This window comes from Xiphophorus maculatus, chromosome 24 (genome assembly GCF_002775205.1).
Source record: "Xiphophorus maculatus strain JP 163 A chromosome 24, X_maculatus-5.0-male, whole genome shotgun sequence".
NCBI lineage: Eukaryota > Metazoa > Chordata > Actinopteri > Cyprinodontiformes > Poeciliidae > Xiphophorus > Xiphophorus maculatus.
In genome coordinates this window covers 1,141,412-1,166,275 of record NC_036466.1, presented here as the reverse complement: position 1 = coordinate 1,166,275, position 24,864 = coordinate 1,141,412, and the positions used below count along the sequence as shown (strand labels likewise).

At 40.6% G+C, this 24,864-nt stretch overlaps 2 protein-coding genes across 2 annotated transcripts in view; one reads left to right on the top strand and one right to left on the bottom strand.

Annotated features, from left to right (window-relative positions):
• Positions 1-355: 355 nt before the first annotated feature.
• aamp (angio associated migratory cell protein) lies at positions 356-3,756 on the bottom strand. Its single transcript, XM_005812214.3, has 11 exons — positions 3,448-3,756; positions 3,148-3,291; positions 2,930-3,049; positions 2,634-2,773; positions 2,356-2,500; positions 1,991-2,074; positions 1,748-1,863; positions 1,568-1,662; positions 1,404-1,494; positions 1,173-1,327; positions 356-827 (listed from the first exon to the last, which is right to left on the bottom strand). Exons 1-11 carry the CDS (start codon positions 3,536-3,538, stop codon positions 752-754), a joined length of 1,257 nt encoding a protein of 418 aa, XP_005812271.1. The 5' UTR covers positions 3,539-3,756; the 3' UTR covers positions 356-751.
• Positions 3,757-11,750: 7,994 nt separating this feature from the next.
• The window catches only part of LOC102218232 (histone deacetylase 4-like), a 67,032-nt gene continuing 53,918 nt past the window's right edge, over positions 11,751-24,864 (top strand). Inside the window, exons 1-2 of the mRNA XM_023329595.1 lie at positions 11,751-12,137; positions 16,486-16,838. Of these exons, the coding sequence (XP_023185363.1) occupies positions 16,817-16,838 (22 nt within the window). The 5' untranslated portion in view covers positions 11,751-12,137; positions 16,486-16,816. The remainder of the gene's footprint in view (positions 12,138-16,485; positions 16,839-24,864) is intronic.

Below are 24,864 nucleotides of genomic sequence, written 5' to 3'. Positions count from 1 at the left end.
CTTGCTTTAATCACATCTAATGTTGATAGAGCTTTAAAAAGAAATCTCCCTCCCTTAGGAGGTTGTCATCTCCAGATCAACTCAACTTCTGCTTTTATGTTTATCTAATAACATATTTCAGCAGAAACTGAAGGCTAAAGAAGCACTTACAGTCACAGATTTAACTGAGTGCAGTATTTTTTTCGCCAGTTAACCATGTTGCCATGAACTGTAATACAACAACTTTGCCCTCCGGCTTGGTTTGAGCTGCTTTAGGAAACATCTTTATCTCGTAAACACACAAAAATAGATGGGAGAATGAACGTAAGACACAAAGCAGTCCCTGAATGAAAATAAAAGTTTAAATTGCCCAGAGGAGAGCATATTGTTTTATTGTCTGTATTTACAATTGAGTTTACATGAATAAGTTGGTGTATTTAGTTGGAAGACCACACACATCCTTATATTTAGGAAATGATGCACCACAATATCAGGGAAAAAAAATCACTGTCCTTTCACGTGCTGATTCATGAATAAGACCATTTAAACTAAACAAGTAGGTAGATTTGTTTAGTCTGACAAACTGAAAAATAAGAAGAAATCAGGAACATTTCTGTTTTAAAGGTTTCTGTCAAGAAAACACATGAGGATACTTTAAAATACCGAAAGGATAAGAAAATCTATTCTCCGGTAAAAGAAAACAGAAAGTTTGAGCCGTAATTGTCCATTTGCTGTGACGCAGTTCCTCTTTCCTTTTTCTCTAGCTTTTGTTTTATCGATCGGGTCTCTGGAGGCAGAACACTTTGGCCTGGTTGTCTCCTGAGGCCGTTACAGCAAGAGACGCTTCCCTGAGGAGACACAAGGATACCGTCAGGTGAGGGAGTCGCATTTATTCTGCTTTAATAGTCAAAGAAGTTCAAAAACAATGTGTTACAACAAATATACCTTAACATGCATGAATAAAGCAATATGTTTGATAATCAATTAGAATTGAAGCTGTCATGGTAGGCTATGAACTCTTGCTGCCAAACAAGGTCATTTGACACTTTTTCTTTTATCCTTGCAAAAACAAATAACTGGATTCACCAATTAGAAATGAAGTGAATCTTTCAGGCTTCTGGCTGAATCTTTATTTTCTACCCTGACCACAAGGTGTCTCCGAAGCGAAACAAAGGCCATTTCAACAGTCATACCTGTTGACGGTGAAGTTGAGGATCTCCGCGGTGTGGCCGCGGTACTCGGATAACAAGTTGCCAGAACGGGCGTCCCATAAACGCAGCGCTCCGTCCAAACTGCAGGTGGACACCACAGATGAAGACTCTTCCCACTGCAGGTGAACAATCCCAGCCTGGAAGAGGCAGAAAAAGGTGGCAGCGAGGAGATTTTCAACGTAGTGAACTAAAGTAAAACAAAAGCACACTCACCTCATGCTGGCATCTGTGCCTCAACACCTGTGTAGAAAGGTCATAAATGGCCAGAGTCCCATCCAGGTACGCCACAGCTATGAGAGGTAGGCTGCAAACATCCCCGCAGATGTAAGACGCTGAAGCTAACATGTCACATTTTGTAATCTGATTTTTAAACTTACATATTGCAGAATCCCACAGACTCGACAGAGTTGGACTCTTCCTCATCTTTTGATCCTTTTGCTTTACCTCCCTCCACAGAGAACACGCCAACTACCTGTAAACATGCTTTTACTGAGACCAGCTGCTGGGAGGATGTCTCCTGTTTCATGTTGGCTATACCAGCTCATGGCTGCACCCACCTTGCCTGTGGTGGTGTTAACAAGCTTGGCACAGCCGTCCACTGAACCCGTCAGCATGAGAGAGCCATCCTTGTTGCAAGCAAGGCAGGTCAGCGCCCCCTGGTGTCCGTCTTGACCTGCATAAGGATGCACTTTAATCTCTGATTGAAATGTTCTCCTGACTTGGTGACATATGTACTGTGATAATTTGGGCTGAACACATAAAGTGCTATGTATGCTGAGTAATCAATCTTTGTGTCCTACCTTTGATGACATGAATGGCATTTCCATGCTTTAGGTCCCACACCCTTACAGTTCCATCCTCATAACCCACCACGGCTCGTTTACCTGGAGGAAGGTGTGGCAGCATCAGAGTGTTTCCCCAAAGACTTGACAGCATCAAACTTAAGAAGGTAAATTAGTTTTTTCTTCATGGTTTTATCTGGAGAAACACTTAATTTAGTGAACACTTATAATGTTTTAAGATTTAGGATAGGTCTGCTTTTTATTCAGTCTTTGCAACTATAAATCGTCTAAAATCAAGCCCTGACTGTCATATTCACCACTAAACACTTGTTACAACCTTACTGAAATATTGTGAGGCGTTCTTTGTTTTGGTGTTTTCTCACCGTCAGGGAGGACTTTGCCACTGGTTGCCTGACACGCAGGACTCTCGAAGGTTTTACAGTCTCCTGCAGGGATCTTCCACATCCACACGTTGCCATCGTTTGTCCCCGCCAGCAGCACAGGAGCGCAGGGATGCCACTCCAACCACTGAGGAAGAGGTGAAGCAACAATTTAATACAGAAACACGTTGATCTATTGATGTAATCCTGTATTCTTGATATTTCTCTAAGGGGAAAAAACTAGCTTAAAACAAGAGATAAACTGACTCTCTGCATTTTACCTCCAGATCTCCCACTTCGAATGACCAGATCTCCTCTTTTGTTTCCACTTTCCAGACTTTGATTAGACCGCTCATATCCCCTGAAGCCACCAGAGATGAGTCATGGCTGAACATGGCACACGTGACTGAGTCTTTGTGGCCTGCAGGGTAAGAATAACAAAAAACAAAACACATATTAGAAAGAAAAACTGGATGGATGGATAAATAAATGAATAAATAAAAAACATAATGATAAGCAGATGCATGAATAGATAAGTATCAAACATGGATAGGTAGATTTGAGCAGGAGTATTCACCTGTGCACTCCATCACGACTTCTCCGTCGCTCACTCTCCAGACGTAAGCCTTATCATCCTCTCCACCCGTCACGGCTAGGCTGTTTGTGGCTGGATCCAAACTCACACAGAACACAGAGCCTGGGCACGGGGAGAGGAGGGCAGCAGGACAAAGTTTGAGCCTTGAACAAACGTAGGATGTCAAGTAGATGCAGCACAAACCTGCAGGATGGGTCTACCTGTGTGCTTGGAGAAGGTGAGCTCGCTGTCATCTTGCTCCGCCTCTGCTTCCATCTCATCCTCTGTCTCCCAGCCTTCATTATCGTCCTCCGGGTTTCCAGGATCCCCAAAGTCAACATCTCCCAAGTCGTCAGCCAAATCATCTACGAAAATAAGGCTTATCTATAAACACTGAAACCATCAAATTACAAGAAAAACTTGCATCTAAATAACTTCCGTAGTCCTGTTCCATTCCCCAAACACACAGAAGTTGGGACTCAGTACCACCGCTGAAAGGTAAGCAGGGACTCCCTCAGTACCTGGCCCAGGCTCTGTGTCGTGGAGATCGATTACTTCAATTATTTCCTCATCTCCATGGAGATCAATGGCATTCTCCTCTGTGTTGTCCATGACGCTAACAGGCTAAAAGCAGGCAAAAACACCAGCGCTAATATACCAAGTAAGTTAACTTTTAGTTACTTACAGAATCCAAACGAATCTAAAAGCCGCTCTTTTACTCATAAACGTCGCTTTATGTGATATAAGAACTTAGCCGAGCAAGTGTAAATTGTCAGAAAAACTGTCTGTGCATGATTTCTTCACATGTTGCTGCCTGAAGACTGAGGAACTGCCGCATAATAATGACGACGAACTCGGTCGGCCTCCAGTCACACAAGCGACCAATTACGTTCTAAATGCCGGAGTGACGCCTACTTATAACCCGGGCTACCATTGGCTGAAATGGTTAGAGGGAAGGTTGGGACTGGTTGTCTGGACAGAGTGGGCGGAGTCCTTTTCTGGGATTTACACAACGTAGAACCGAGTCACGCAATATCCACCAGGGGGTGCTGTTGACAAACTAATGACTCAGCATCCAAGCGAAAGGGGAAAAAAAAAATCTTGCAATGACTATATTATTACTGTTAAATAAAAAATACATTCATTATATATTTTTATATGTAAATGAGAATTTTAATAATTACATCGACTATTTCATAATAATTTAACTCTTTAAAATAATTGTTACTTTCTATAAATGTAATATTACTATGCTATATAAGTAGTTGCATGTATTTTTTATTTAATTATAATTATAGATATGCAAATTCTCATTTTTTATATTTGTACACTTTATGATTTAATTGCATAATGTGCTAAAAGTCATGATGTTCTTATAATGTGTTTATTTATTCATTCATTTCTTTATTTATTTTATTATCTTACATTTTAAGTATTTTATTAGTTTATAGACAAGATTTGGGCCCATTGCTCATTGTGCTTATCTGGTGTACTCAGTGTCTGATTAGCATCCTTCTCCTCTCTAGCAGCTCTCTGCTCCCTCTTGAACAAACAGCAGCTTGGAATGATTTTCTTTCTGATTAACATTCAGAGTCCTTCTCCTGAGAGACGGAGGAGGGATAATGGGGTGTTATCAAAACCGTAATTTACCTGCGCGGTATTAAAAAGTCGCTGAGGAATTTCGAACACTTTTGAAGTGTTGTTTGTTTTTAAGAGAATTTCATCACGCATTAATGACAATTAAGACTATAACATAACAGAGTGGTTTAATCACGGATCCATTCTCTCTCTCTTGTCCTTTTGCCAATCCTCTAACCGTTCCCTGCCAAGCTCTGTAAAGAAAAAAGAAAAAAAAAACTGGATTTCTGATTTCTGTGTGCCTTGGGAACAGTCTGAAAACTTTTCTTCCCAGATGTCTGACTGTACACTCCTGACGTGTAGACATAGGCTGTAAAACCACAGGGAAAACATCATTAGCGGCAAAGGCTGCTCTCCATTTTAAAAGAAGCTGGTTCTCCCTGCGTTAATCCCTCCTTCAAACATCCCCGTGCCAGGGATATTTTATGAACACTTAACGCAGTTTGTCTACTTCAGGTCTTTTTGGTCGGACTTGAATGCCCCTGGCAGAAGTCACATGCTGGATGCAAAAAATGTTTTACAGGCTCCTCCATTTCTAGTCTTCCGTGGAAAAATACAAGCATGTCATGATGGGAGAGATGTGGAAATATCAGTGTGTAGGTTATTTAGGCATTTGAAATCTGCAGCCAGTAACAGATTTATAAACTCTGCAGCCATTTATGAGTAACATTGGACAAGTCTGCACGGGAAAATTAAACACCGTTAGCTGCTTTCACTTGCTTGGTAGGTTCAGTTCTTTACGGTACTTTCCACCTCAACAAACTTTGTCTTTTGTTGCCACATTTAAATGTTTTAGATTAAGTTAATTCACCATCAGACAAAGCGAACCTGAGTAAATAAGAAAAGCAGCTTTTAAATTAACGTTTCACTTTTTAAGACGGTTAAAAACTATACAAACCAATTTGACCCTATGTGGAAAAACTAAACCATTGTTGTGTTTTTTTATTAGCCTACTTCATGTTGTTGCTAATAATGTGGTTATTCGCAAATGGTTTTACTTTTATTCAAATGAGCCTATTTTCATGTGAAAGCATTACTACTGGTGTCTACTTTCATTTTGAACGATCCTGTGGAGCGGCACGGGGGCTATTATGAGACTATTAAAACTCAGACATTGGCTTTAAAAGACTGGCAGTGAATCTTGTTGGAATACACAAAGTGTATCTCCTCTGAGTTATAGACAGTAGACATATCCTGGTCAGGAGTCGCTATCTAAACCAATAAATCATGTGACTCAGTTTCCAGAACTGCCAAAGAAGCCTAAAAAAATCAGCATGTTATAATAAAGACTTTGCATTTTTAAGACATGTAAGCTGCTGGTCTTTTTCTGCTGGTATGCATCAACGCCACATAACTGTGGCCGCAAGCTTTTTTTTATTTTTTTATTTTCAACAGAAAAAAAGTCACAAGAGTTAGGAAATCATGGGGTCAGGTCAGTAGCGTTTACACCTACAGAGCCTGACGACAGGAAGTCCATTCATTTCTATTTACAGTAGTTTATGCAGCAGACAGAAATTGGTAGAAGCTGATGGAAATGCTGTAGCTGGGGCCGTCTTGCTGTCTGAGTTTGATTTTTAGTCTTAAAGCTGGTTTCCTTTTCTTCATCGATTTACTTAAGTATGTATTCCCTCCCCCTATTTTAGCTCCAGGGTATTTTTAGAGTCGGTTTCATATCATGATTTAATATTTGCTTTGCTTCTGAATCAGCATTGTTTGCTTTTGTTTTTAGATGCTATGAGTCATATGGAGAATCAGCAGGCGACGGTTTCAGTCTTGTTTGCTCATCTTTAAAATGAGATGAAATGATTACGTACTTCACTTAGTTTTATTATCACTCCCTGTAATTGTTGCATTATTTTTTTAGCTTAATTAGCTTTGAATGCCCGTCAGTTGGGAAGGCATAAGGCTTTTCAAACTATTTTTTTTCTCACTTTCATCTGTCCAAATTGTAATTTGAAGTTAAAACTGAGTAAAAAAAAAGACCTTACTCTTTTCAGTAGGATGAAGAAGATAAAGAAAAATCTCAAAAGTGAGACATTTTTTTGGAGAAATTTTTCCCAATTGTGTCAATGATCACAAAGTATGCAAAGATTTCACCTTAAAGCCGACATCACTCAGAGGTTATACACTCATGGGTTAGAGACACTTTAAGTCTCTAACGCGCCGCCTCTGGAACAACGCACTAGGTGGGCTTCAGAAACCAGGAGTGACCGGTCATAACATTTCTCAGTTTATCGTGCAGGCGAGCTGGTTTATGTCTCAAATAGCTGTAGTCTCCGCAGTGCTGTTTCTTCACAGGCAGTGGAAACAACACGCTCTGTTCCCAACCAGCTACTGGAGCCATATTAATCTGCTGTGAGTGCCGTACCCTCACCTTTATGCACTCACAAGCAGTATGAATAAAAACGTCCTGGGAGATGGCTCCGGTAATTACTCTGTGCAGCTCAGCGTTGGCTTTGATGGAAAGTTTTAGACCAACTGGCACGACTTGAAGAAGCCTGGATGCTGATGCTTATTATTATTATTATTATTTTTATTTAACAAGACTCCACTACTGCTTCTTCCTCCCTCTCTCAAACATGTCACATGAGCTATACCCAAAAGGCAGAAATGGGCTTTGGACAATCTATAACTGTTGAGAGTCGCAAGTGTTTTCATCCTCGTGGGCAAAAGGCAAAGGATCTTTATGACTCTTGAGGTCTGCAAGTGTTGTCTGCACGCTGCATCTGACTCATGTGGGTCTGTGTTGGGTGAGACGACTGCTTCCCTTCTAAAACCACTAACAGGCAGTTTTGTGTGTATTGCAAGTGGTCTGGTCCACAGCCTGTGTGTGATGTGTCTTCTGTGGTATCACAGTAGAGCTCTTTTTCTTTTTCTTCTTCTTTTTTTTTTGCAGGCACTAAACGCTTGTCTGTTAACTTTCCGGCCGGTTTGCTGCTCCCCCCCACCCCCACCCCAGCCACCGGCCTGAAACACAGTGTATTTTTGGAACGTCATTACTCAGGATGTCTTTTTTAGGCCAGTTTTTTGGGGTTTTTTTTGCGGTACAGATGCCTTTTTAAGTGAATCACATTGAATATAATCCCCCACAAAAACAGAAAGTAGGTACCAAATACCCTCCTGGATGTAAAAATACAGTTCAACCGACATAATCATCGGTTTGGCAGTTTGGAGCGTGCTAGTCGCAAATTCGCAGCTCTGGGGCAACATAAACCAATCTAATCCCTGCTTTGACATCATTGCTCTCAATGAACTCGCTTCAGATCGCCGCACAAATGCACACATCTGAGTGTTTAATGCGCGTGTCTACGTCAGCAAAAGTCAATACGCAAACAATACGGATGCAGATGTCCCACAGCAGTTTGTGCTCCCGGACAGCTGCTATAAACCCTGTTTGACAATCAAGCCACATGGAAATGATGAGACACCAGCGTTAACCTTAATGCTCCTGTTAATGGAGCATTTTAAAAGAACATTTAATGGTTGTACTTTTTTTGTTTGTTTGTTTGTTTACATTCTGGAGAATTCACATATTTACCTCTAAATTATTCCCTCCAATTGGAAAACATGTAAAAAAAAAACCCCAAAAAACCCGAGGAAGGCCTTCGGTTTTACTTGTCGTAGTTTGTAGCCCCAAAGAGCTTACTGACAACATCAGCAATGCCTCCCAAGACCTGCCGTCTTATGTAACCGAAGCTTCTGCAGCTCATCCACAAATTACAGTATAATCTTCTGTTTCCATGGATATGACCGTCCCAACAGGCTTCCTTCCCCTTAACTCCGAAGGAGGAGCAACCTCGATTAAAAAAAAAAACAGCTGCAGCAGAGCAGCGCAAAGCCAGGGTCAGGTTAGAACGAACAAAAGAGCGACTTGTGACAGAGATGACTATTTCCGATGGGAACAAAAGGGAAGGTGAGGATCAAGAAATTAGGGATCTGCATCTGCTGATGCAGAGGAACATCGGATTCCATCCCCAACACTGATCTCTGGTCTCTGAGGAAAGTTTCTAAAAGAGGCGGAATAGGAATAGTGATTGACTAAAACAATGACCATCTGGAATCCAAGTTTACGTTTTTAGGTCGTCTATTAGTATAATAGTAGTTTTTGTTTTAAGCTGTAATAGTAAGCTTAGTGAAAAGTAGCACGTTTATTTAAGTAACAAAATCAAAGCTTGTTAAAAATTTGAGTTGACAAAATAAAAATCTACACATCTTGCATAAAATACAAAATATATTCTGTATGTAAAGTATAATTGTTTCCAAATATATTTATTTATAGCTAAATAAATATATTTAGCTATAAATCTATTTTAAAACAGTCAGCTGTTTTATAAATAAATAAATTTATTTAAATCAAATCTGTACTTGGTAATATATTTGTGGCTCGCTAAGTAAAATTCTAGTTAGCTTTGTGAAAATCTGTAGTAAGTTTTTTGAAAATCGGTTCTTAGCTTTGTGAAAGTCAGTAGTTTTTGGGAAAATCTGTCGTATGGTGAAAATCTCTAGTCACCTTTGTGAAAGTGTGTATTTGGCTTGCTATTTGATAGTTAAAAATCAGTAGTTCAGCTACATATAAAACAAATCTAAAGTTTACGAGTGTGGCGGAGTTTAGTTCTGCTACTTTGGATTGACTTTGTTTGTTTGGATCCATTGAAGAAGGCTCTTCTGACAGCTAAAAATAGGCTAACAGCTGAATATTTTAAAGTGATAAATATATTATGTACTGAGCCTAATCAATCAGACAAACATAAGAAACTAGTTTACTTGTCATGGGAGCTTATCAGATGTGGTGAAAGGAAAGAAGGTTTAAACAGGCCATTGTTGCTTATCCCAAATGAACCAATTATTGGCAAATCTTCAAACCAAAAACAGCTACAGTATATGCACAGATCTGTTATTTGGTAGTTGCAGCAGTGATATTTTGCAGACAAAGCTTCGAGAAAAGTCAAAACACCTTTTGCCTTTTTCAAATCTTGATGAGTTGCTCAAGTGAAACATTTCGTTATTTATACTTAGAACCAGCGACGGCAGACAGGTCCAGAAGAGTTGGATCTGAGCTGAAGCGGCTAAAGACGACACCGTGAGCCGCCATTATTGAGACCAGACATCGTTTTGAAGCCACACAAGACAGCCTTTACAAGGAGGAGGAGAGGTTGAGCCACCAAAGAGGAAGAGGCTGCGGTACCAGATGATGGGTAGGGTGCATGCCAGTGGAGGTGGGGTTGTTTTTGTAGGTTGGTGAGTTTTTCCTTAAGCAAAGCCAGCAGGATCTTAAGATTTTTGCTTTACTTAAAAAAAAAAAAAGGAACGGGGAGTTTAAATACTGAAATAGTGCTGTCTAGTAATGTCTGGAATGGTGCTAAAATATCTAGCATGATTTTCTACCTGGTCTGTCTCAAGTACATTTTATTGGGATTTAATGTGACGCGTCAACACAAGACATTGTGAAGTTGGAAGTTCTGCCTCTTTCAGCTCCTTCGTGTCGTTTCTCTGTGAGCTTCAGTGAGCCGTGGAAGGAGCCCCGAGGGGCGAGAGAGCAGACTGAACTCCCACAGAGCGGTGCGGGGTCTACCTGCGCTTTCTGAATAATAACATTGTCTCCACGCGCAGATGCAGCCCATACGGAAGCTGCTTAGCATATTACGGTAATCGAGTCAGCGGAAACGGGCCGCGGTGTTTCAGACTCGCCTGTGGGTGGCTGCCGAGATGCAAAATCAAATAGAAAGTAATGGAAATAAAGGCTAATTGGATTAGTGCTGGTGGTGGGAAAGGCTTTTCGTGTTGCAATGAGCAGGAATTGGATAAAAATGTTTGTTTCATTTTGCTGGCGAAGGTTATGGAAGACGTTGAGCGTCAGAGGGAGAGGTTGAAATGCAGGAGGGAGAAATATTAGGTTGTTTGGAGAGCACCAAGAGCATTTAATTGAGTCCTTAGGCCTGTCTAAACCACCGCTTTTATGGTGGAGCTTTAATATGCATCTGCAAATGTAGCAAAAGAAAATGGTTTCTCACAAGATTTCAGGGGTTTCCCCTCCACCCCCGGCAGGTCCATTTTTTTGCTAAAAAAAAAAAAAAAAGTGACGCAGATAGCACACAGTTTCACTCCAGTGAGCAGGCATTTCTTAGATTCCCTGAATACCTGAATGATATTGTGTTTCACAAACAATGACAATGTTAGATTCCTTTGAATTTAAAAGAAAGACACTTTCTGCTTATTTTCTAGCTTTTGCCTTTATCCACGGTGAGATTCCCACGGTCCGCTAGCCTTGAGTGTTAAAAGATTAGAAACAAAAATTGATCAAATGTCGTAACTGCATGTAGGACAGCTTGTAGTTTTTGAAACGGCGTAATGGGTTGAGTTCCTTCAGTTTCTGCGCCATAACTTTCTATGTTTTTCACAACAAAATGTTTCCAAACAGCTGGCCCTTTGTCAGTAATGCAGCTGTGTATTACTTCAAGCTAAAACAGCTAGAAAAACCCCCTACAACTCCCGTCTGTTTGGCTCTTAGTCTAACATCAAAAAGGCTTTAAACTGTTTTCTTATAAATACTTTAATACCTTGAATTTTTTAAATCATATTTAAGATTAAATAGGGTTTAGATAGATACTAACAGTAAATCATGAGGACAGGGCACACATTTTTCAAAAATATTAGTTAAATGATAAGTATGCATAACTCACTACACACACAATTATTGTGGCTTACAGGTAAATATTTAGAATATAACATAAAAATTCTTTTTAAAAACACCTCAGAGATGTTAAATTATCATAATAATTATAGGAAAAACTGCTCACTTAACAGTTGTTGTCATTAGCAACCTTCACCAGAAAGGCGAGCCACACAGAGTTACCGCTAAAGAAGCTGCAGAGGGCTTTATTGAGTGATATTAATGGGAAGTTAAGTGGAAGGAAAAACTGTTTAAAAAGAAGGAAAAGCTACGACATAACGCAAAAGGAAGGAAAAGCTACAACGACACAAGGCAAAAGGAGCCCAAACCAACCATCAACGACATCATTACTCACCGCTGGCAGACATGGAGCTCAGCATTTAAGATAAAAGGTCAAAATATCAGTGAAATTTTTAATTTCTGAGAACATCTATGCCACAATCATCACAATTAATAGAAATAAACGTTAGAAATATATGACTGTGTGTGTTATTGACTTAAAGCAACTTTCTGACAATGTTTGGATTTATTTGAGGAATATTTGGCCAAATAAAGTTTGTACCGACTCCATGATATTGTAAAACACACATTACTATACAAAGTATTTTTCCTTTTCTTTTTTTAATTAAAAGCATAGTGATAATCTCCAAACAGGACCGAGCGCTGGATAGCGGCAGATGGGCCCGTTTTCATCCGGCTGACCCCGCCTCTGGTAGATGCAGGGGCGCTCCATGTGACGCTGGGGCTGTAACAAAAATCCAGTATGGCGGAATCTGTCAGGAGATGAATTTTCTTTCCCCGTCCGCGCCCCCCCGTCGGAGTCTCTAACATGGGAGAGAAATAAAAGGCCAACCGAGCGGGAGACACGTCGGGACGCCTGGCCCTCCGCCTGGCCAGTGTTAGGTGAGCCGGTTTGTGCGCCGTGCGGATGAACGAGTGGCCGAGCAGCGCCGCTTTCATGTTGGTGCTCCGCCAGGGATGCGATCCACACACAGGGATTCATCAAAACAATGTCCGGCTCAAGTTTCCACACCGCTCCGCTTCGCTTTCGTTTTCCACGGCTGCATTTCAACGGCCGTCCGTGGGTCTGAGTCGTGTTTCAAGGCGGTAGGAGTTATTTCACCTCTTTTCGGGGAATTAAGCCGTCTTTTTTTTCTTTTCTTTTTTTTGTCCGGCTACGGTTTGTTGCGCTGTTGCGGGCGGGAAGTGAGGGGCGATGTTTATTATGCCGATTGTTGCTGAGCTATTTATAGAGCAGGAACGAGCCGTGGGCTTTAGCGTAAAATACAGAGTGGAAACACTTCTCCGGAGCCATTCTGGCCGGGCTGCTGGCATGGAAAAGGTGTAAAACTGAGGTCCAGGCCCGGGTATTTGTGTGTGAATGGTTCGGGATGGGCGGTGGTAATTCTCTGCATGCGTCAATCTTTTTTTCTTTTTTGTGAATGGGGGCGTACGGACTGTTAAAGCTGTTAAAGCAACATCTGAGTTGTAGATTGTGGTGCGTTTAAAAGCGCTGCTTTGCTCGTGTTTCTGCAAATGTTGTGCAGAGGAAGTGGACTTTTTGTCCTTGTATGTCAGAGAGTTGTGTTTTGTACTGGAAACAGGCTGAGTGAGTGTGAGCCCCCTGTTTTTAGGGATGGGGTTACAGAAAGCTGTGTCATCTACTATCGGTCCACCGATGCATTTTCTTATGTGGCTTATTCCGGTTCCAAATTTTGACGTTTAAAGCTGATATATAACATACATTTATTTGTTTTGAACCCATAAATTAACAGTTGAAGTTTAATAGATTTTAAAAAGGAGATAATTTTTTTTCTTTCTGATTCAGCAGTTTAGTTCTGATATACATTGGTTCTGGCTTTTGCTACCTCCTGGTCATACCGTCATTTCCTCACGATGTGACCAGTGGTATCGATAAAATCGATTTTTTTCGATTTTATCGTGAAAAAAGTTGCAAGTTGGTTCATGTGGTAACCTACAGAAGCTACTATAAAAATGTTAAAAACCAGTAATATAGATTGAAAATACTGAATTTATTCAGCACTTGGTTGTTTCATACTATTCATAAAATAAGTCCTAACATGTTCTTACTGCAAGAAAAGCTACTTTGCAAATAATTTTTTAAAATTCACTCTTTGTTTATTCTTCAAATTATTTGTAATCCTTAGCTTTGTCAGTCAGTGCAAGTGCGTAAAACAAATGAATGTGTTTTATTTCTCATTTTTATGAATGTTTATCCACATAATTGACATCAAGGCTGCAGGTGTGTAATACATGATGTAGGATGAAACGAAAGATTCTTTGTTTGTATCTACAAAATAGCGCGTTTGTGTAGGAATGGAGGTACAGTGTATTGAAAAAAAACTCCAGAGCCTGGAGTATTTTTATTATGGGTTAGGGTTAGGGTGCTGCTTTCTTCTCCTTTCCTATTTTGTAGTGAAGCTACATCCACGTAGCTTCATTGTTTAATTTATTTCATGAACGAAAAAGTTGTGCAAGAAATGGTGTGGTCTACTTACTGGGTCGTACCAGTCTTACAAAAGGTTTACAGAAATGTTTGTTGGTTCTTCACAGTTTACTCTCAGGGCATGATTTATGACTCAAATAAATAATCTCTACTAGCAGGAGGCAGGTAGCGTTACCTTGGCTTTATCATAACTGGTCATATTTCTGATGGTAAGGTCTAATTGCACAAGATTTCACGACCAATTATTTCCACATTAAAAAAAAAGAATAAAAGAAAAACACCAGATCTCATATTAACAGTACATGCACCGATTTGGAACAATATCGGATATTAATATCACTTTTATGTCCAATAACCTATATTGAATTGTAACTTGTGTATACACATTTTGAAAGTGTTCTGACTACAGTAATAGAGAACGTATTAAAAAAAATACTTTAATTAATTTGAGATATTTTAGCTTCTTGTGATGATTTATCAAAACAAGTTACTATCAGAACAAATAAACCTCTCGCTCTGACCACACCTCTTCACATAAACTTTGACAGCAGATCATTTAAAGTAAAGTTTCTGTAATTTGTTGCGTGTTGCAAGGACGTCTGGACTTTTTCTGTCAATATAAAACATCAGAACTTTTTAGGATTGACTTTTCTCTTCTTTTGAAAAGCAAAATATCATCTGATAAAGGTCTGATACAGTTAGGTTTTTTAATAAAAAAAAAAGTTAAAACTTAGAGCAAAATGTGAAACGATTTGCGTCTCTGTGCCTGTTATTCACCAAAATGTGATTAAAATATAACTAAATTAGGGTTTGTTTGTTTAAATAAAAGGAAGTTCTATTATTGGATTTGACATGGCTGCACAGGTTCAGGTCTCATAAGCCAATCATTGTCAAACTTGTAATCGTTATTGTTTGAAGTTTTATTCTATATTCATGTTTTTCATGGAGAAATACAGTTTTTCTGTAATATTTAGATAATTTTCCAGCTTTGCGTTGCTCTCTGTGAGTGCTTTTCCGTCATTGCCACACTTTGGGCTGCGGGGCATGTCTCCCCAGTTCTGTCACCCTGCATCAAGCCAACGTGTCTTGGGGGACAATGGTCTCGGACATTCGCGTTAATGCCCTCCCTCCCTCGACAGATGAGATACCCTGGGAGAATGGTGTTGCACCCAGCTTCTCCCTAAAACCCGGCGACACACATTGAGGATCCGAGATCCTCCCCTTCCCAGCTCTGCCCCTTCATCACAAAGTGTGCGTGCACTGTGCAGTGACCGACTTTTTTTTTAGGAGGGGCGGGGGGACAATTTGTCCTGCGGCTGTACTGTCTGGCCCCTCTCGTCTTGAGACCAACCCCCAGCCTTTAATGCACACACATCCACACACACACACGTACGTGCATGTCCTGCTTCGAACAGCCTCGGAGACCCTCTGCCAGGGAGTAAACATCCACGCTACCCCCTCCCTTCTTCCACCTCCACACCAACCTCCCCCCAGGCAGTTCTACCCCTTCTATCTGTGGTGCTTCAGGGTTAACCACTGATTACATCTGACACTTAAGCTTTGGGCTCAAGGCATTCAGGTCCCCCGTTACCTCCCAAAGAACATTACAAGTATTTGTTATCAATGACAACAAAGCAGAACCCTTTCCAAAATAAAAAGTCACATTTTGTGGATGATAGTTGCAATTTGGGTCATTTTGTACCCCAAAACTTCTGGTGAACTGCATCTACAGTGTATTTCACCTAAAAAACACTTCCTCAGGGTTTGCTGTGGTGGCGCGGGGGTTGAGCACGGCCCATGTATGGGAGGCCTTAGTCCTCGACGCGGCTGTCGCAGGTTCGATTCCCAGCCTGGCAACCTTTGCCGCATGTCTTCCCCTTCTCTCATTACCCACTTTCCTGTCAATTAACTATCAGATGAGGGCCACTAGAGCCAAAAAAATCCTCAAAAAACAAAACACTTTCTCCAACATATCTATAAGGAACTTTTTCTTATCAACTGTTACTTACAAATACATCATTATGGTGTCTTACAAGGACTTTTTATGAAGTATGAAATGTTGTGGTGAAAACGAACTTTGTTCTTATTCTTCATCCTACCTTCAATAAAACAGCAAGAATCTCCCCACCCTTGGTGACCTTTTTCCTCACTTGGTCACCATTGCTTTACCCAACTTTAAATAATCTACTTGTAGTCTCCTGCGCCGATTCATTAGCGCGAACTGGTAAAAATGAGGATCAGAACCCAAATCGGTGGACAGAAGGTGTAGCATAAAACTTCATCCCTTAAAAATGTAAGCATACAGTCCCATCAACCTGACAGTGGATGGATTTCAAAACCAAAAATATATATCTCCATAATTCTTCACCAAAAGAAACAAACAAACTCAGTGTTACGTGGTTGCGAGGTACAAATTGGTGAAGGGGCAAACTGACACAGAGCCACATTTTCTACTTTTTTAAAACTCATGTGGAGAAGTACAGGTTCAATTCGATCCGTAGAAAAGTGCCACATTATGCCCTTTTCTCCCTTTCACAATTTCTTGCCCGTTTGCGCTGAAAGTTTTAGGAAACATTTTTCAATCAATAAACATAACTAAACTCTTCCCCTCCTTTAACTCTTCTCTAAATCAGCAGCGGCTTCATGTTTGACGCAGATTTTACAAAAAGAACCCGACGGAAAACGGAGAACGTTGGACGCCGATTCCTTTTGTTTACAGTAGGAAAGCTCCGAATGTTTTTATAGAAGCAGTAACGACGCTGTCCTTTCTGTCCCATCTCCTAGGTTGATGCTGACGCTAGACAGCGCGCTGCCTCTTTTATTGCAGTAGCCACATCATTAGGCTAATGGAGATTGGCTGCTGCTGCTGCTGGACGCCTGCTTCCAGTTTCCTGTTCGACCGTCCGGAGTGTTGGATCAACCCGAGCTCACATTTAAGCGGATGCTCCCAGACGCCCTTAGTTTTGGCAGGATAACGGCCTCCCTGTGAATAATACTTGCATTACACACACGACCACCCCTTCACTTCTGTTCTGCAGCACACAAACACTCACGCATAAACACAACGAGCCGGCTGCTCGATTTGCTGAACTGTGTGGACACCAACCTGACAGAGATGACATCAAACAGCCACCAAGGTAAGACTTTTCAGTTCTTTGGTGATGGTTTTTTTTTACAACATTTTTTAAAGTTTTTTTTATTGTTAGCCATATTGTTTTTAACATAAAATGTAAAAAATCCCATCTCATCACAAATTTAAATATACTTTTTATTAGATTAAATATGTATGAACGGAAATATTTGCCCATTCTTCTTCCGAAAACAGCTCAAGCTCAACCAGACTGGATGGAGAGCATCTGTGAACACAATTTTTAAAGTCTTTCACTAGATTCTCACTTAGTCTCGGTCTGGCCTTTGACTAGGCCATTCTGGTACACGATTGCTTGTTGATGTAAGCCCTTCTATAGTAGCTGTGGCTGCATTTAGTGCCATCAAATGGTAAATGGAATGAAGTAAAGTGCTTTCTACTCCAATCTGCTTTGGAAGACAGAATGACAAACGGAGACATTGAACTGTCCTTTAAAACATTAATCCGTGCTTAAATGGAATTGTTCCAAGTTGCATCACGTTCGTGCCGTTTTGGTTGTTTTGGCAACCTTCCTCTTAGTCTCTTGTTGAGGCTATCTCAGTGAGACATTTACGGGAGAGCTCAATTTTCATTTTACAAACCGAGCAAAACCAAAACAAGTTCGTATTTTTATCTTCAATGACAACAGGTTTGTTTGTGTGTCTTTTGCTTTCATTTTTGTACTGTCCTCTGTGTTTTGGTATCTTCCGCATTTGCGTACGTTCCCATACCAACTGCACGGCGACGTCCCATATAGTTAGAAAATGTAAACTTTTTTTTTACTTTTTTTCAAATTAATTTTAGGAAATTTAATATCGATTCTGAATCACAGCAAATGAGTATCTTGATTCTTATTTGAAATTATTATTTTTTATTCTCCCAATGTCCAGTGTTGACTTTAGTAACCAGTATTTTGCCTCAAATGTATCTACACTTACCTTCCCATCAGTTCTGATCATATTTTCTGACCCCCATGATGAAAATCATCCCCACGGCATGATACTGCCACCACCATGTTTCACTCTTACTGTGGGTAGGAATACTTTTGCAGGGGACTTTATATATTAAAATAGAGTTAATAAAAGCCTCTCGCTTCTCAGGTGGGTTAACATTTGATGGGGGTCCTCCGAGCCCCCTGATGAAATGTTAACCATTGCACGTCAAGTAACAAGCGCTTGGCTCCCCGCCACGTTTTGCTTACACACAGAGACGGATCGCCACTCACTAAAACGCAATAAAACATTTTAATCTGGTCTTATGGCAGCTAATAAGCTCAATTCAATATGAATGAGCTCTGGAGTGTGATAGAAGATCCACAGCATCGTCTCATTAGGCGAGGCTCTTCTTTTACTCCCTGGCAGGCTAATGAAGCTCCCGTTCAGCAGCTTTGGCTTGCGTTTTAGTGAGCTGATAAACGATTCCGTGACCCGCTGGCAGATGGAGAGACTTTCGCTAGCTGCCTCGGTCGCCGCGCTACCTGATGGTGTCCAGCGTGTCGACTTTGCACACCTGGGAGTGTGTGCAGTTTAAATAGCACAGCCACGGCAACCGTCAGGCCTCCCTGGAGGGATGTGAGTGCCCTCGGCGTTCCAACGTCTCCTGAACTCACCGCGGAGGCAGAAAACTCACCTCGACAACTTTACCTGCAACCAACTAATATATTCTTAAGGTGAAACACGAACAACCGGAGATGTTGAAATACTTGACGCTGTATTGCAAATTATGATCATATTTTCAAATAAAAGCCAGTATTTTTAGGCATTTATTGCTAATACATGTTACAGTTTACAGCTGAGGAATGGCAATAAGTAAATGTGCATTCAGCAGCAGAGAAAGTATCAGGATGCTGATGTTTAAAATTCCTGCGACACGTCTCAGAAACGCTGCACCGGTCCACGATTACAGTAGTGTTGCATCAGTTCCTCTCATTGTAGCTCTGTTTAAGTGTGCAGGAACCGACTGGGACCAGTTCAGTTAGCTTGGAGAGTGAAATGTTTTCCCTGTAGACTGGCCAGTTTGCCAGCGAGGTTTAATATGTGCAGGATGTGGACGATTATCCGGATCCACGTCAGCACAGGTGTACTAAACTGTTTGGTTTTGACACATATTTACAGTATGTGCTCTAATAGAAAAACCATAGTTAGTTTTTAAAATGCTGCTTGGGCTGCATCTGACAATTATTCCAGTAATCAATTATCCTGACGATTAATTGATTAATCAGATAAACATTTTTTACAATTTTTACATTTAACTACTTAACCCTTTTTTATGCAGTATTAGAAATACATTAAAAGATGCAAATAAACAAATAATTCCTTTTTTAAAAATAAAACTAATCATTACTTGGTTATCCACTTAAATTCTGGATAGGACATATTAACAAACAAATATATTTTTCATCTTCAGTGCAAAATGTGTAAATTTTACCATACAGTAGGTTTAACTACAGCTTTCAGTGTGAGTCTTTCAGCAAATGTTCTTCTTATGAATCTCTACACTCCAATTCGCGATTAATCAACTACTAATTGCTAATTTAGTTGATGATTATTTAAATAATTGATTAATTGTGATTAATCCGATGAATCGTTTTGAACCCTAAATGGTTCCATTTAAAATGTTAAAAAATCACAGAATAAAACATGTTGTCACATGATTCTCCTTTAAACGGTTTCTGTAAAGTTTACGTCGAATCATCAGAATTTTAGACTGTTCATCTGTTCCTGAATTTCTTTAGGTCGGGGCGTGATGTGTTCCTGTTCACATGCTGTCAGACAGGTTCTATCATTCTGGCTGTAATTAATCTTCCCTAAAAATATGCTGCATGAATAATTTCCTGATTTAACAAAGGATGAAGATGTTTTTATCATAATTAGCTTATTCTAGATAGACTATCTCAGTTTTACCTTAATCTGCCTTTGCATTTCTGATTAAAGCCATGCTCGGGAAGACCTTCAAAGCCCGAAAGTTTCATCAAAATTACTAGTTTGTAGGCATCACGTTCCCACATTTCTAATAATACGGGTAACATTAGACCCCAAGTAACAATAAAAAAACAACAAAACTGTAAGAAAAACCTCGTCTTTTTAAAATAAACCGCCTAAGTCGTGTTCCCTTGCAGCTCTCGCTTTTTTGTCCAAAATGCTCTGAAATAACAGCTCCCCTTTATGCGAAGTCTGTAAAAAGAACACAAAGAGTGAAATTGAATCGGCGTCCTGCCTTGAAGACGGGTCAGGAAGCTTCGCTCTCTGCTCGGCCTCGGAGCCGCGGCGGCCGACGGAAAAGTGAAACCGACCCTGCTCGCTGTCAAAACACAACGTTTAGCTCTTTTCTAATTTCCCACGCTGCCCTTCCGTGATGCCTTATTTCCACAGTTTTGCTTCCCGGCATCCAGGATCCACCTGCCAACCCTTTGCTCGCTCACCTCCGACTAAAACAAAAACGATCCTTTCGTCGGCGGCCGGGGAGGCGGGGGGGCAGAGGGTGATTCATATTTCTCTGAGCCGCGTTCGAAAAGCCTCTGGAGGAGACGATCCTGGTCCTCGGAGAGCTGCCGAGGCGTGGGCGTCGATCTGAGGTGTTGCTTGTCTCGTTTTGAGTGACAGCTCGGAGACGCACTTGTTGGATGTTGGTGCACACACTGGGAGACAGAAGGAGGCAGCCAGGAGACATCCAAAGACAGAGAAATGTGCAAAAGTGTGACCTCCAGGCACTTGTCAGACGTCTTCCATATCTTACTTTTTCGGCGGTGGGGATGTTGTGAGACAGAAGGGAGCGCAGGGTAAGCAGTTCACTGTGTTTACACATCAGCTTTGTGGTCACGTTCATCCACAGAAACGGGGATTCGTGGGAGAAGTCTGGAAAAACCTGCACTTTGATTTCAAGATTTTCCAGGTCTGGAGAAGGATGGGGAAAAGAATAGAATGAGAAAATTATGTGTACTACTGCCTGCTCTTGTCTTTTCTTCCTACTTTCTGTTTTTGTTCTTCCATCATTCCATCCTTTTACCTTTCCTTCTTTCTGTCACAAAAACTAACCCCCTAACCCAAAACTCTAGAAAGTTGAGTGTGGAAATGTCTGGAATTTCTACATAGAAAATCTGTAGGAACACTGACAACTCGTCCTAAATCCCTTTGAGTTTGCGTGTGTGTGTGTGCGTGTGTGTGTGTGTGTTGATCCCTCCCCTCCTTTAGCTGCATTTCTGCTGGATGTTTCTGAGCATGCCTGCCTGCTTATGTGCAGTTTCTGTAATCTGTAAATGAGCTTACTGCAGCTCACTTTTTTTCCTTTTTTTTATTTATCCAGGACTTATTCATTTTCTTTATTACAAAAGCATTGGGATATTTAGATTAAATATCATTTACCATAAATCTTTTTCCCAGAAAAGGGAAATGCAAAGCGCTTTGTCACGTTACGGTTTCTGGGAACAAAAGGGGTCAGGCCGATAAGACCTTTTAGTTGGCCTACAGTGTTTACCCAGCAGTGATTTCTCTGTATACAGACAGATTTTGTTTATATTACTCTACAACATTTGTTTTACATGCTAAACATACATCAGTGTTTGTGTAAATGTCATGCTGAAGATGAATTGCAGTAGCTAAAGGCTATATTTGAGCACAAACCTGTGGCAGAATAAAAATGGCCTCCCAAAAATGCTTGTACATTTATTTTGATGATAGTAGTAACCAAATGTTGACAAACACTGTATATATAAAAGAATTTAGCAACTAATTGCCGGAGAGATTTTTACTTCAGTATTTTTATTCTTTGTGATGCCATCTATATTTTTGAAGAGCATCAGTTCCTTCTGCAGCGGAACATTCCCACAAGACAGTGTCCATTCATCATTAAAACATTTTAAATACATTTTCAAACGTTAATTTAGCTCAACGTTAATCATGGATCTTAAATTCACTTTGTTCTGTGACTCCAGGCGGTGGTGGTTACCGGTAACTAACTGCTAATATACTCTTGCTAGCTAGTTTGCTAGGGTAAAGGATAAATGTCTTCCACCCTTTTTGTCATTATACAGGTCTTACATTTCGTTCATAATAGTCTTAAAAGGTTTTTAAAAAGTGTACAAAATAATGGTGCCACTTATAGGGATGACGTCATCAGGCTTGCAAGCTTCCACAGTCAAACACTGTTTTAGCATCATCAGACCACAGAACATCTCCAAACAGAAAAGCCTCTGTCCCTGAGTTCACTAGAAAGCTGTAATCTGGTCTTTGATGTGTCTTTTGGAGCAGTGGCTTCTTCTTCACTGATCGGCCTTCCATGACTGTTCAAGCCTTATTTCACTGTGGATAATGATTGTCTCCTCCCAGCTGACTCAATACTGCTGAGTGAGGTTGAACTGGACTTGTTCTTCAAGAAGGAGCTTACATTAACAGTTGAAGAAGTGAGTGTGTGTGAGTTGTTTGTTAATGATTGACTGGATTATGACTCAGTTACACTTTTAACTGTTTCTTTTGCTGTTCATTGTCCTTTACTTAGAATCGACTGAACTCTAGTTACATCTGTAGGTGTTCCCTCTCATTCCCAGACTTATCAGTTCCTGTTGGCAGATGCCGTTTTTGGCCCGATCTCCACAAGGAAGGAGTCTTTGTTTGCTATGCAGAACAAACCACAAATAGTAGATGTAAATTTCTGCAGCACAGACGAAAGGGAGATTCTGCCAGGTGGGGCATTAGGAAAAAAAACCCCAAAAACCCAAAGCAGCTCCACCACACGTTTTGATTGTGAAAACGATGCATGCAAAAGCGAGCTAACATGAAAATCAGGATTCAAAGAGAGCAGCCCTCAGGTGTCAGAGCAGCTCCACTAAAAAGGGAAGGTGATACCATTAGCTGCCAGTGATTTGCTTTAGTCAGAAGTGAGCTAGCTTTCCAGGAAAGGCTGCATGGTGTACCGCTGGAGTACAAGCCGGGCCTGCGTATGAGTCACACACTCAGTGTGAGGCCTATGAGTAGCTGCTAAGTAGCTCCCATGGTCTGTATTTGTGAATGAAAGGGTTGAACTTTAAATCTTTGCATGTGTGGGGGGAAAGAAAATTAAAGATTAATGCATTCCTCGAACATTATCAAGCTGCAGCGGGACATAAACGTTCAGATTAGATTTTTTTTACCACTTTATTGTGCTCGGGCCTGCGTGGGCGTGAGCGCCGTTTACAGCTCTGAACTGGCGAACTTGACACAGTGCTCCTTTCCTCGAAGGCTCAGCTGTATCTAGGTTACAAGTACCAGTTTATATAGCAACAACACAAATTAGCCAGAAATATACAATCGTCTAAAATAAACATTAACAAGGAGCACCAGATGATTTAGTGCCAACCAAGATTAAATTGTTCTCTCTTGGGTTTAGACATTTTAAGCAACTACATATTTATGGCTTAGCAAAGCTGCTTGTATTATAGCACAGGCAATACCTTCGGACTCTGGTGTGAAGGATTCTTTCCTACTTTGATGCATTTCTCTAGTTTTAACTCCACCAAACCAGCTTTGCTAAGACAATGTTTTCATTTGCAATGCAACAGTCAGGGTTAAAGTCTCGCAATTGTTAGTACAGTAGTTTGAATGTTGAGTAGTTTGCAAGGATTAAAGCAAGAGCTGGGAAGTAATTAGTTACATTTACACAGTTACTTGAGTAACTTTTTGTTGAAAAAATATAATTTTAGGAGTTTTTTTTATCACGCTGTACTCTTTACTTTTACTTGAGTAAATTTATTACAAAGTATTTCTGCTCTTATCTGAGTACAATGTTGGGGTACTCTGCCCATCTCTGATCAAAGCAGTAAAAAAACCCCCAAAAAACAACATAACTCAAACCTTTCTCTCTCTGCCGTCTGGATGATTTGAACTTTTGAACTCCTAGATTGATGAAATCTATAATTTCAGGACCTCAGATCACCGCAAAGGCTTCACAGCCACGCTACGTTCACCGGTACTCATGGTACCAACATTTGTACATCAGTTACTTATGTTGCAACTGTAAGTGTTCTTTGCAAATAATCTTATATATTGGTTGTTTTACATTAAATTCCAAGTAATTATCTCAAATAAAAGATGACAAAAGCGGTTTGGAGGCACCAGCCAATTTTTTATTTTTTAATTTTTTTTTACTGCTCCTACACTTTAGAGTCCTTCCGTTGACATGGCAGCGACTGAGAGCTTTCTCTTCAAATCTCAAGCTGTCAGTGAACTGTGTAGGATTATTTTCCTTCTATAAGGGCAATAAAATACTCGCTCCCCAAACCCGCTCTTTTTTATGACCCGCAGTTTTGAAACCAATGTTGGCAACACCCTCTACCTTACCACACTCATTGGTAAAATAAATAGTCTGCTGCAGATCAGTAAACAAGCCTAATTAAGTACTTGGCTGAAGAAAGTTTGATTTACAGCAACATTTTCAGTCTTCTTAATCCATCAAATTTGCACTTTAACTGTAAAATTTACACTCAAAACCTTTGTTTTATATGTATATTTGCTCCTTCTGAGTAAGGAAATATACTTTGTTTGTTTTTAAATGATTTCTCACATGCTCAAATTTCACTGGTGTGACGTGGATGTGGAGCCAAGCGCGGGCTGACAGGCAGGAGGCAGGGAGGCGGCGTAATGAATAAACTTACATTTAATTTGAACCAAAGCAAACACGCCTGGAGGCAGGCTGTTAAAAATAACAGGAATACAGGCCCGACAACACAGAGACCAAAACCTGCTGTGGCAAGACCATGGGCTGCAAGACCTGCAGCCCATGCGTCTGACCGAGAACAAAGTCGGCGAGTATTTCTGCCATTTATGCCGAGAATAGAAATCACAAAAGGTAGAAGAGGTGTAGTAATTGGCGACTGTTGGGAGGAGGAGGGAAACCAAGGAAACGGACTGAAGGAGTGAAACAAGCTTTCAGCGGCTGTAAAGTTCGTCTCGTCGGCTAATTGCGATAAGATAATTAAGCATCTTCCTGGTGTGTGTGCAACTGTTTGCCAACTCTTACCATTTGGTCAGCGGGGAGTTTTCTCAGAAATGCAGAGGGACCGCTGC

What these genes read in the sequence shown, in the direction of transcription:
- aamp (XM_005812214.3), bottom strand. Translation starts at nt 3,538, where the DNA reads ATGGACAACACAGAGGAGAATGCCATTGATCTCCATGGAGATGAGGAA. An exon ending in AGTCGTGATGGAGTGCACAG is followed by an intron (nt 2,774 to 2,929) that starts GTGAATACTCCT and finishes CTTACCCTGCAG; the next exon opens with GCCACAAAGACTCAGTCACG. An exon ending in TCGAAGTGGGAGATCTGGAG is followed by an intron (nt 2,501 to 2,633) that starts GTAAAATGCAGA and finishes CCTCTTCCTCAG; the next exon opens with TGGTTGGAGTGGCATCCCTG.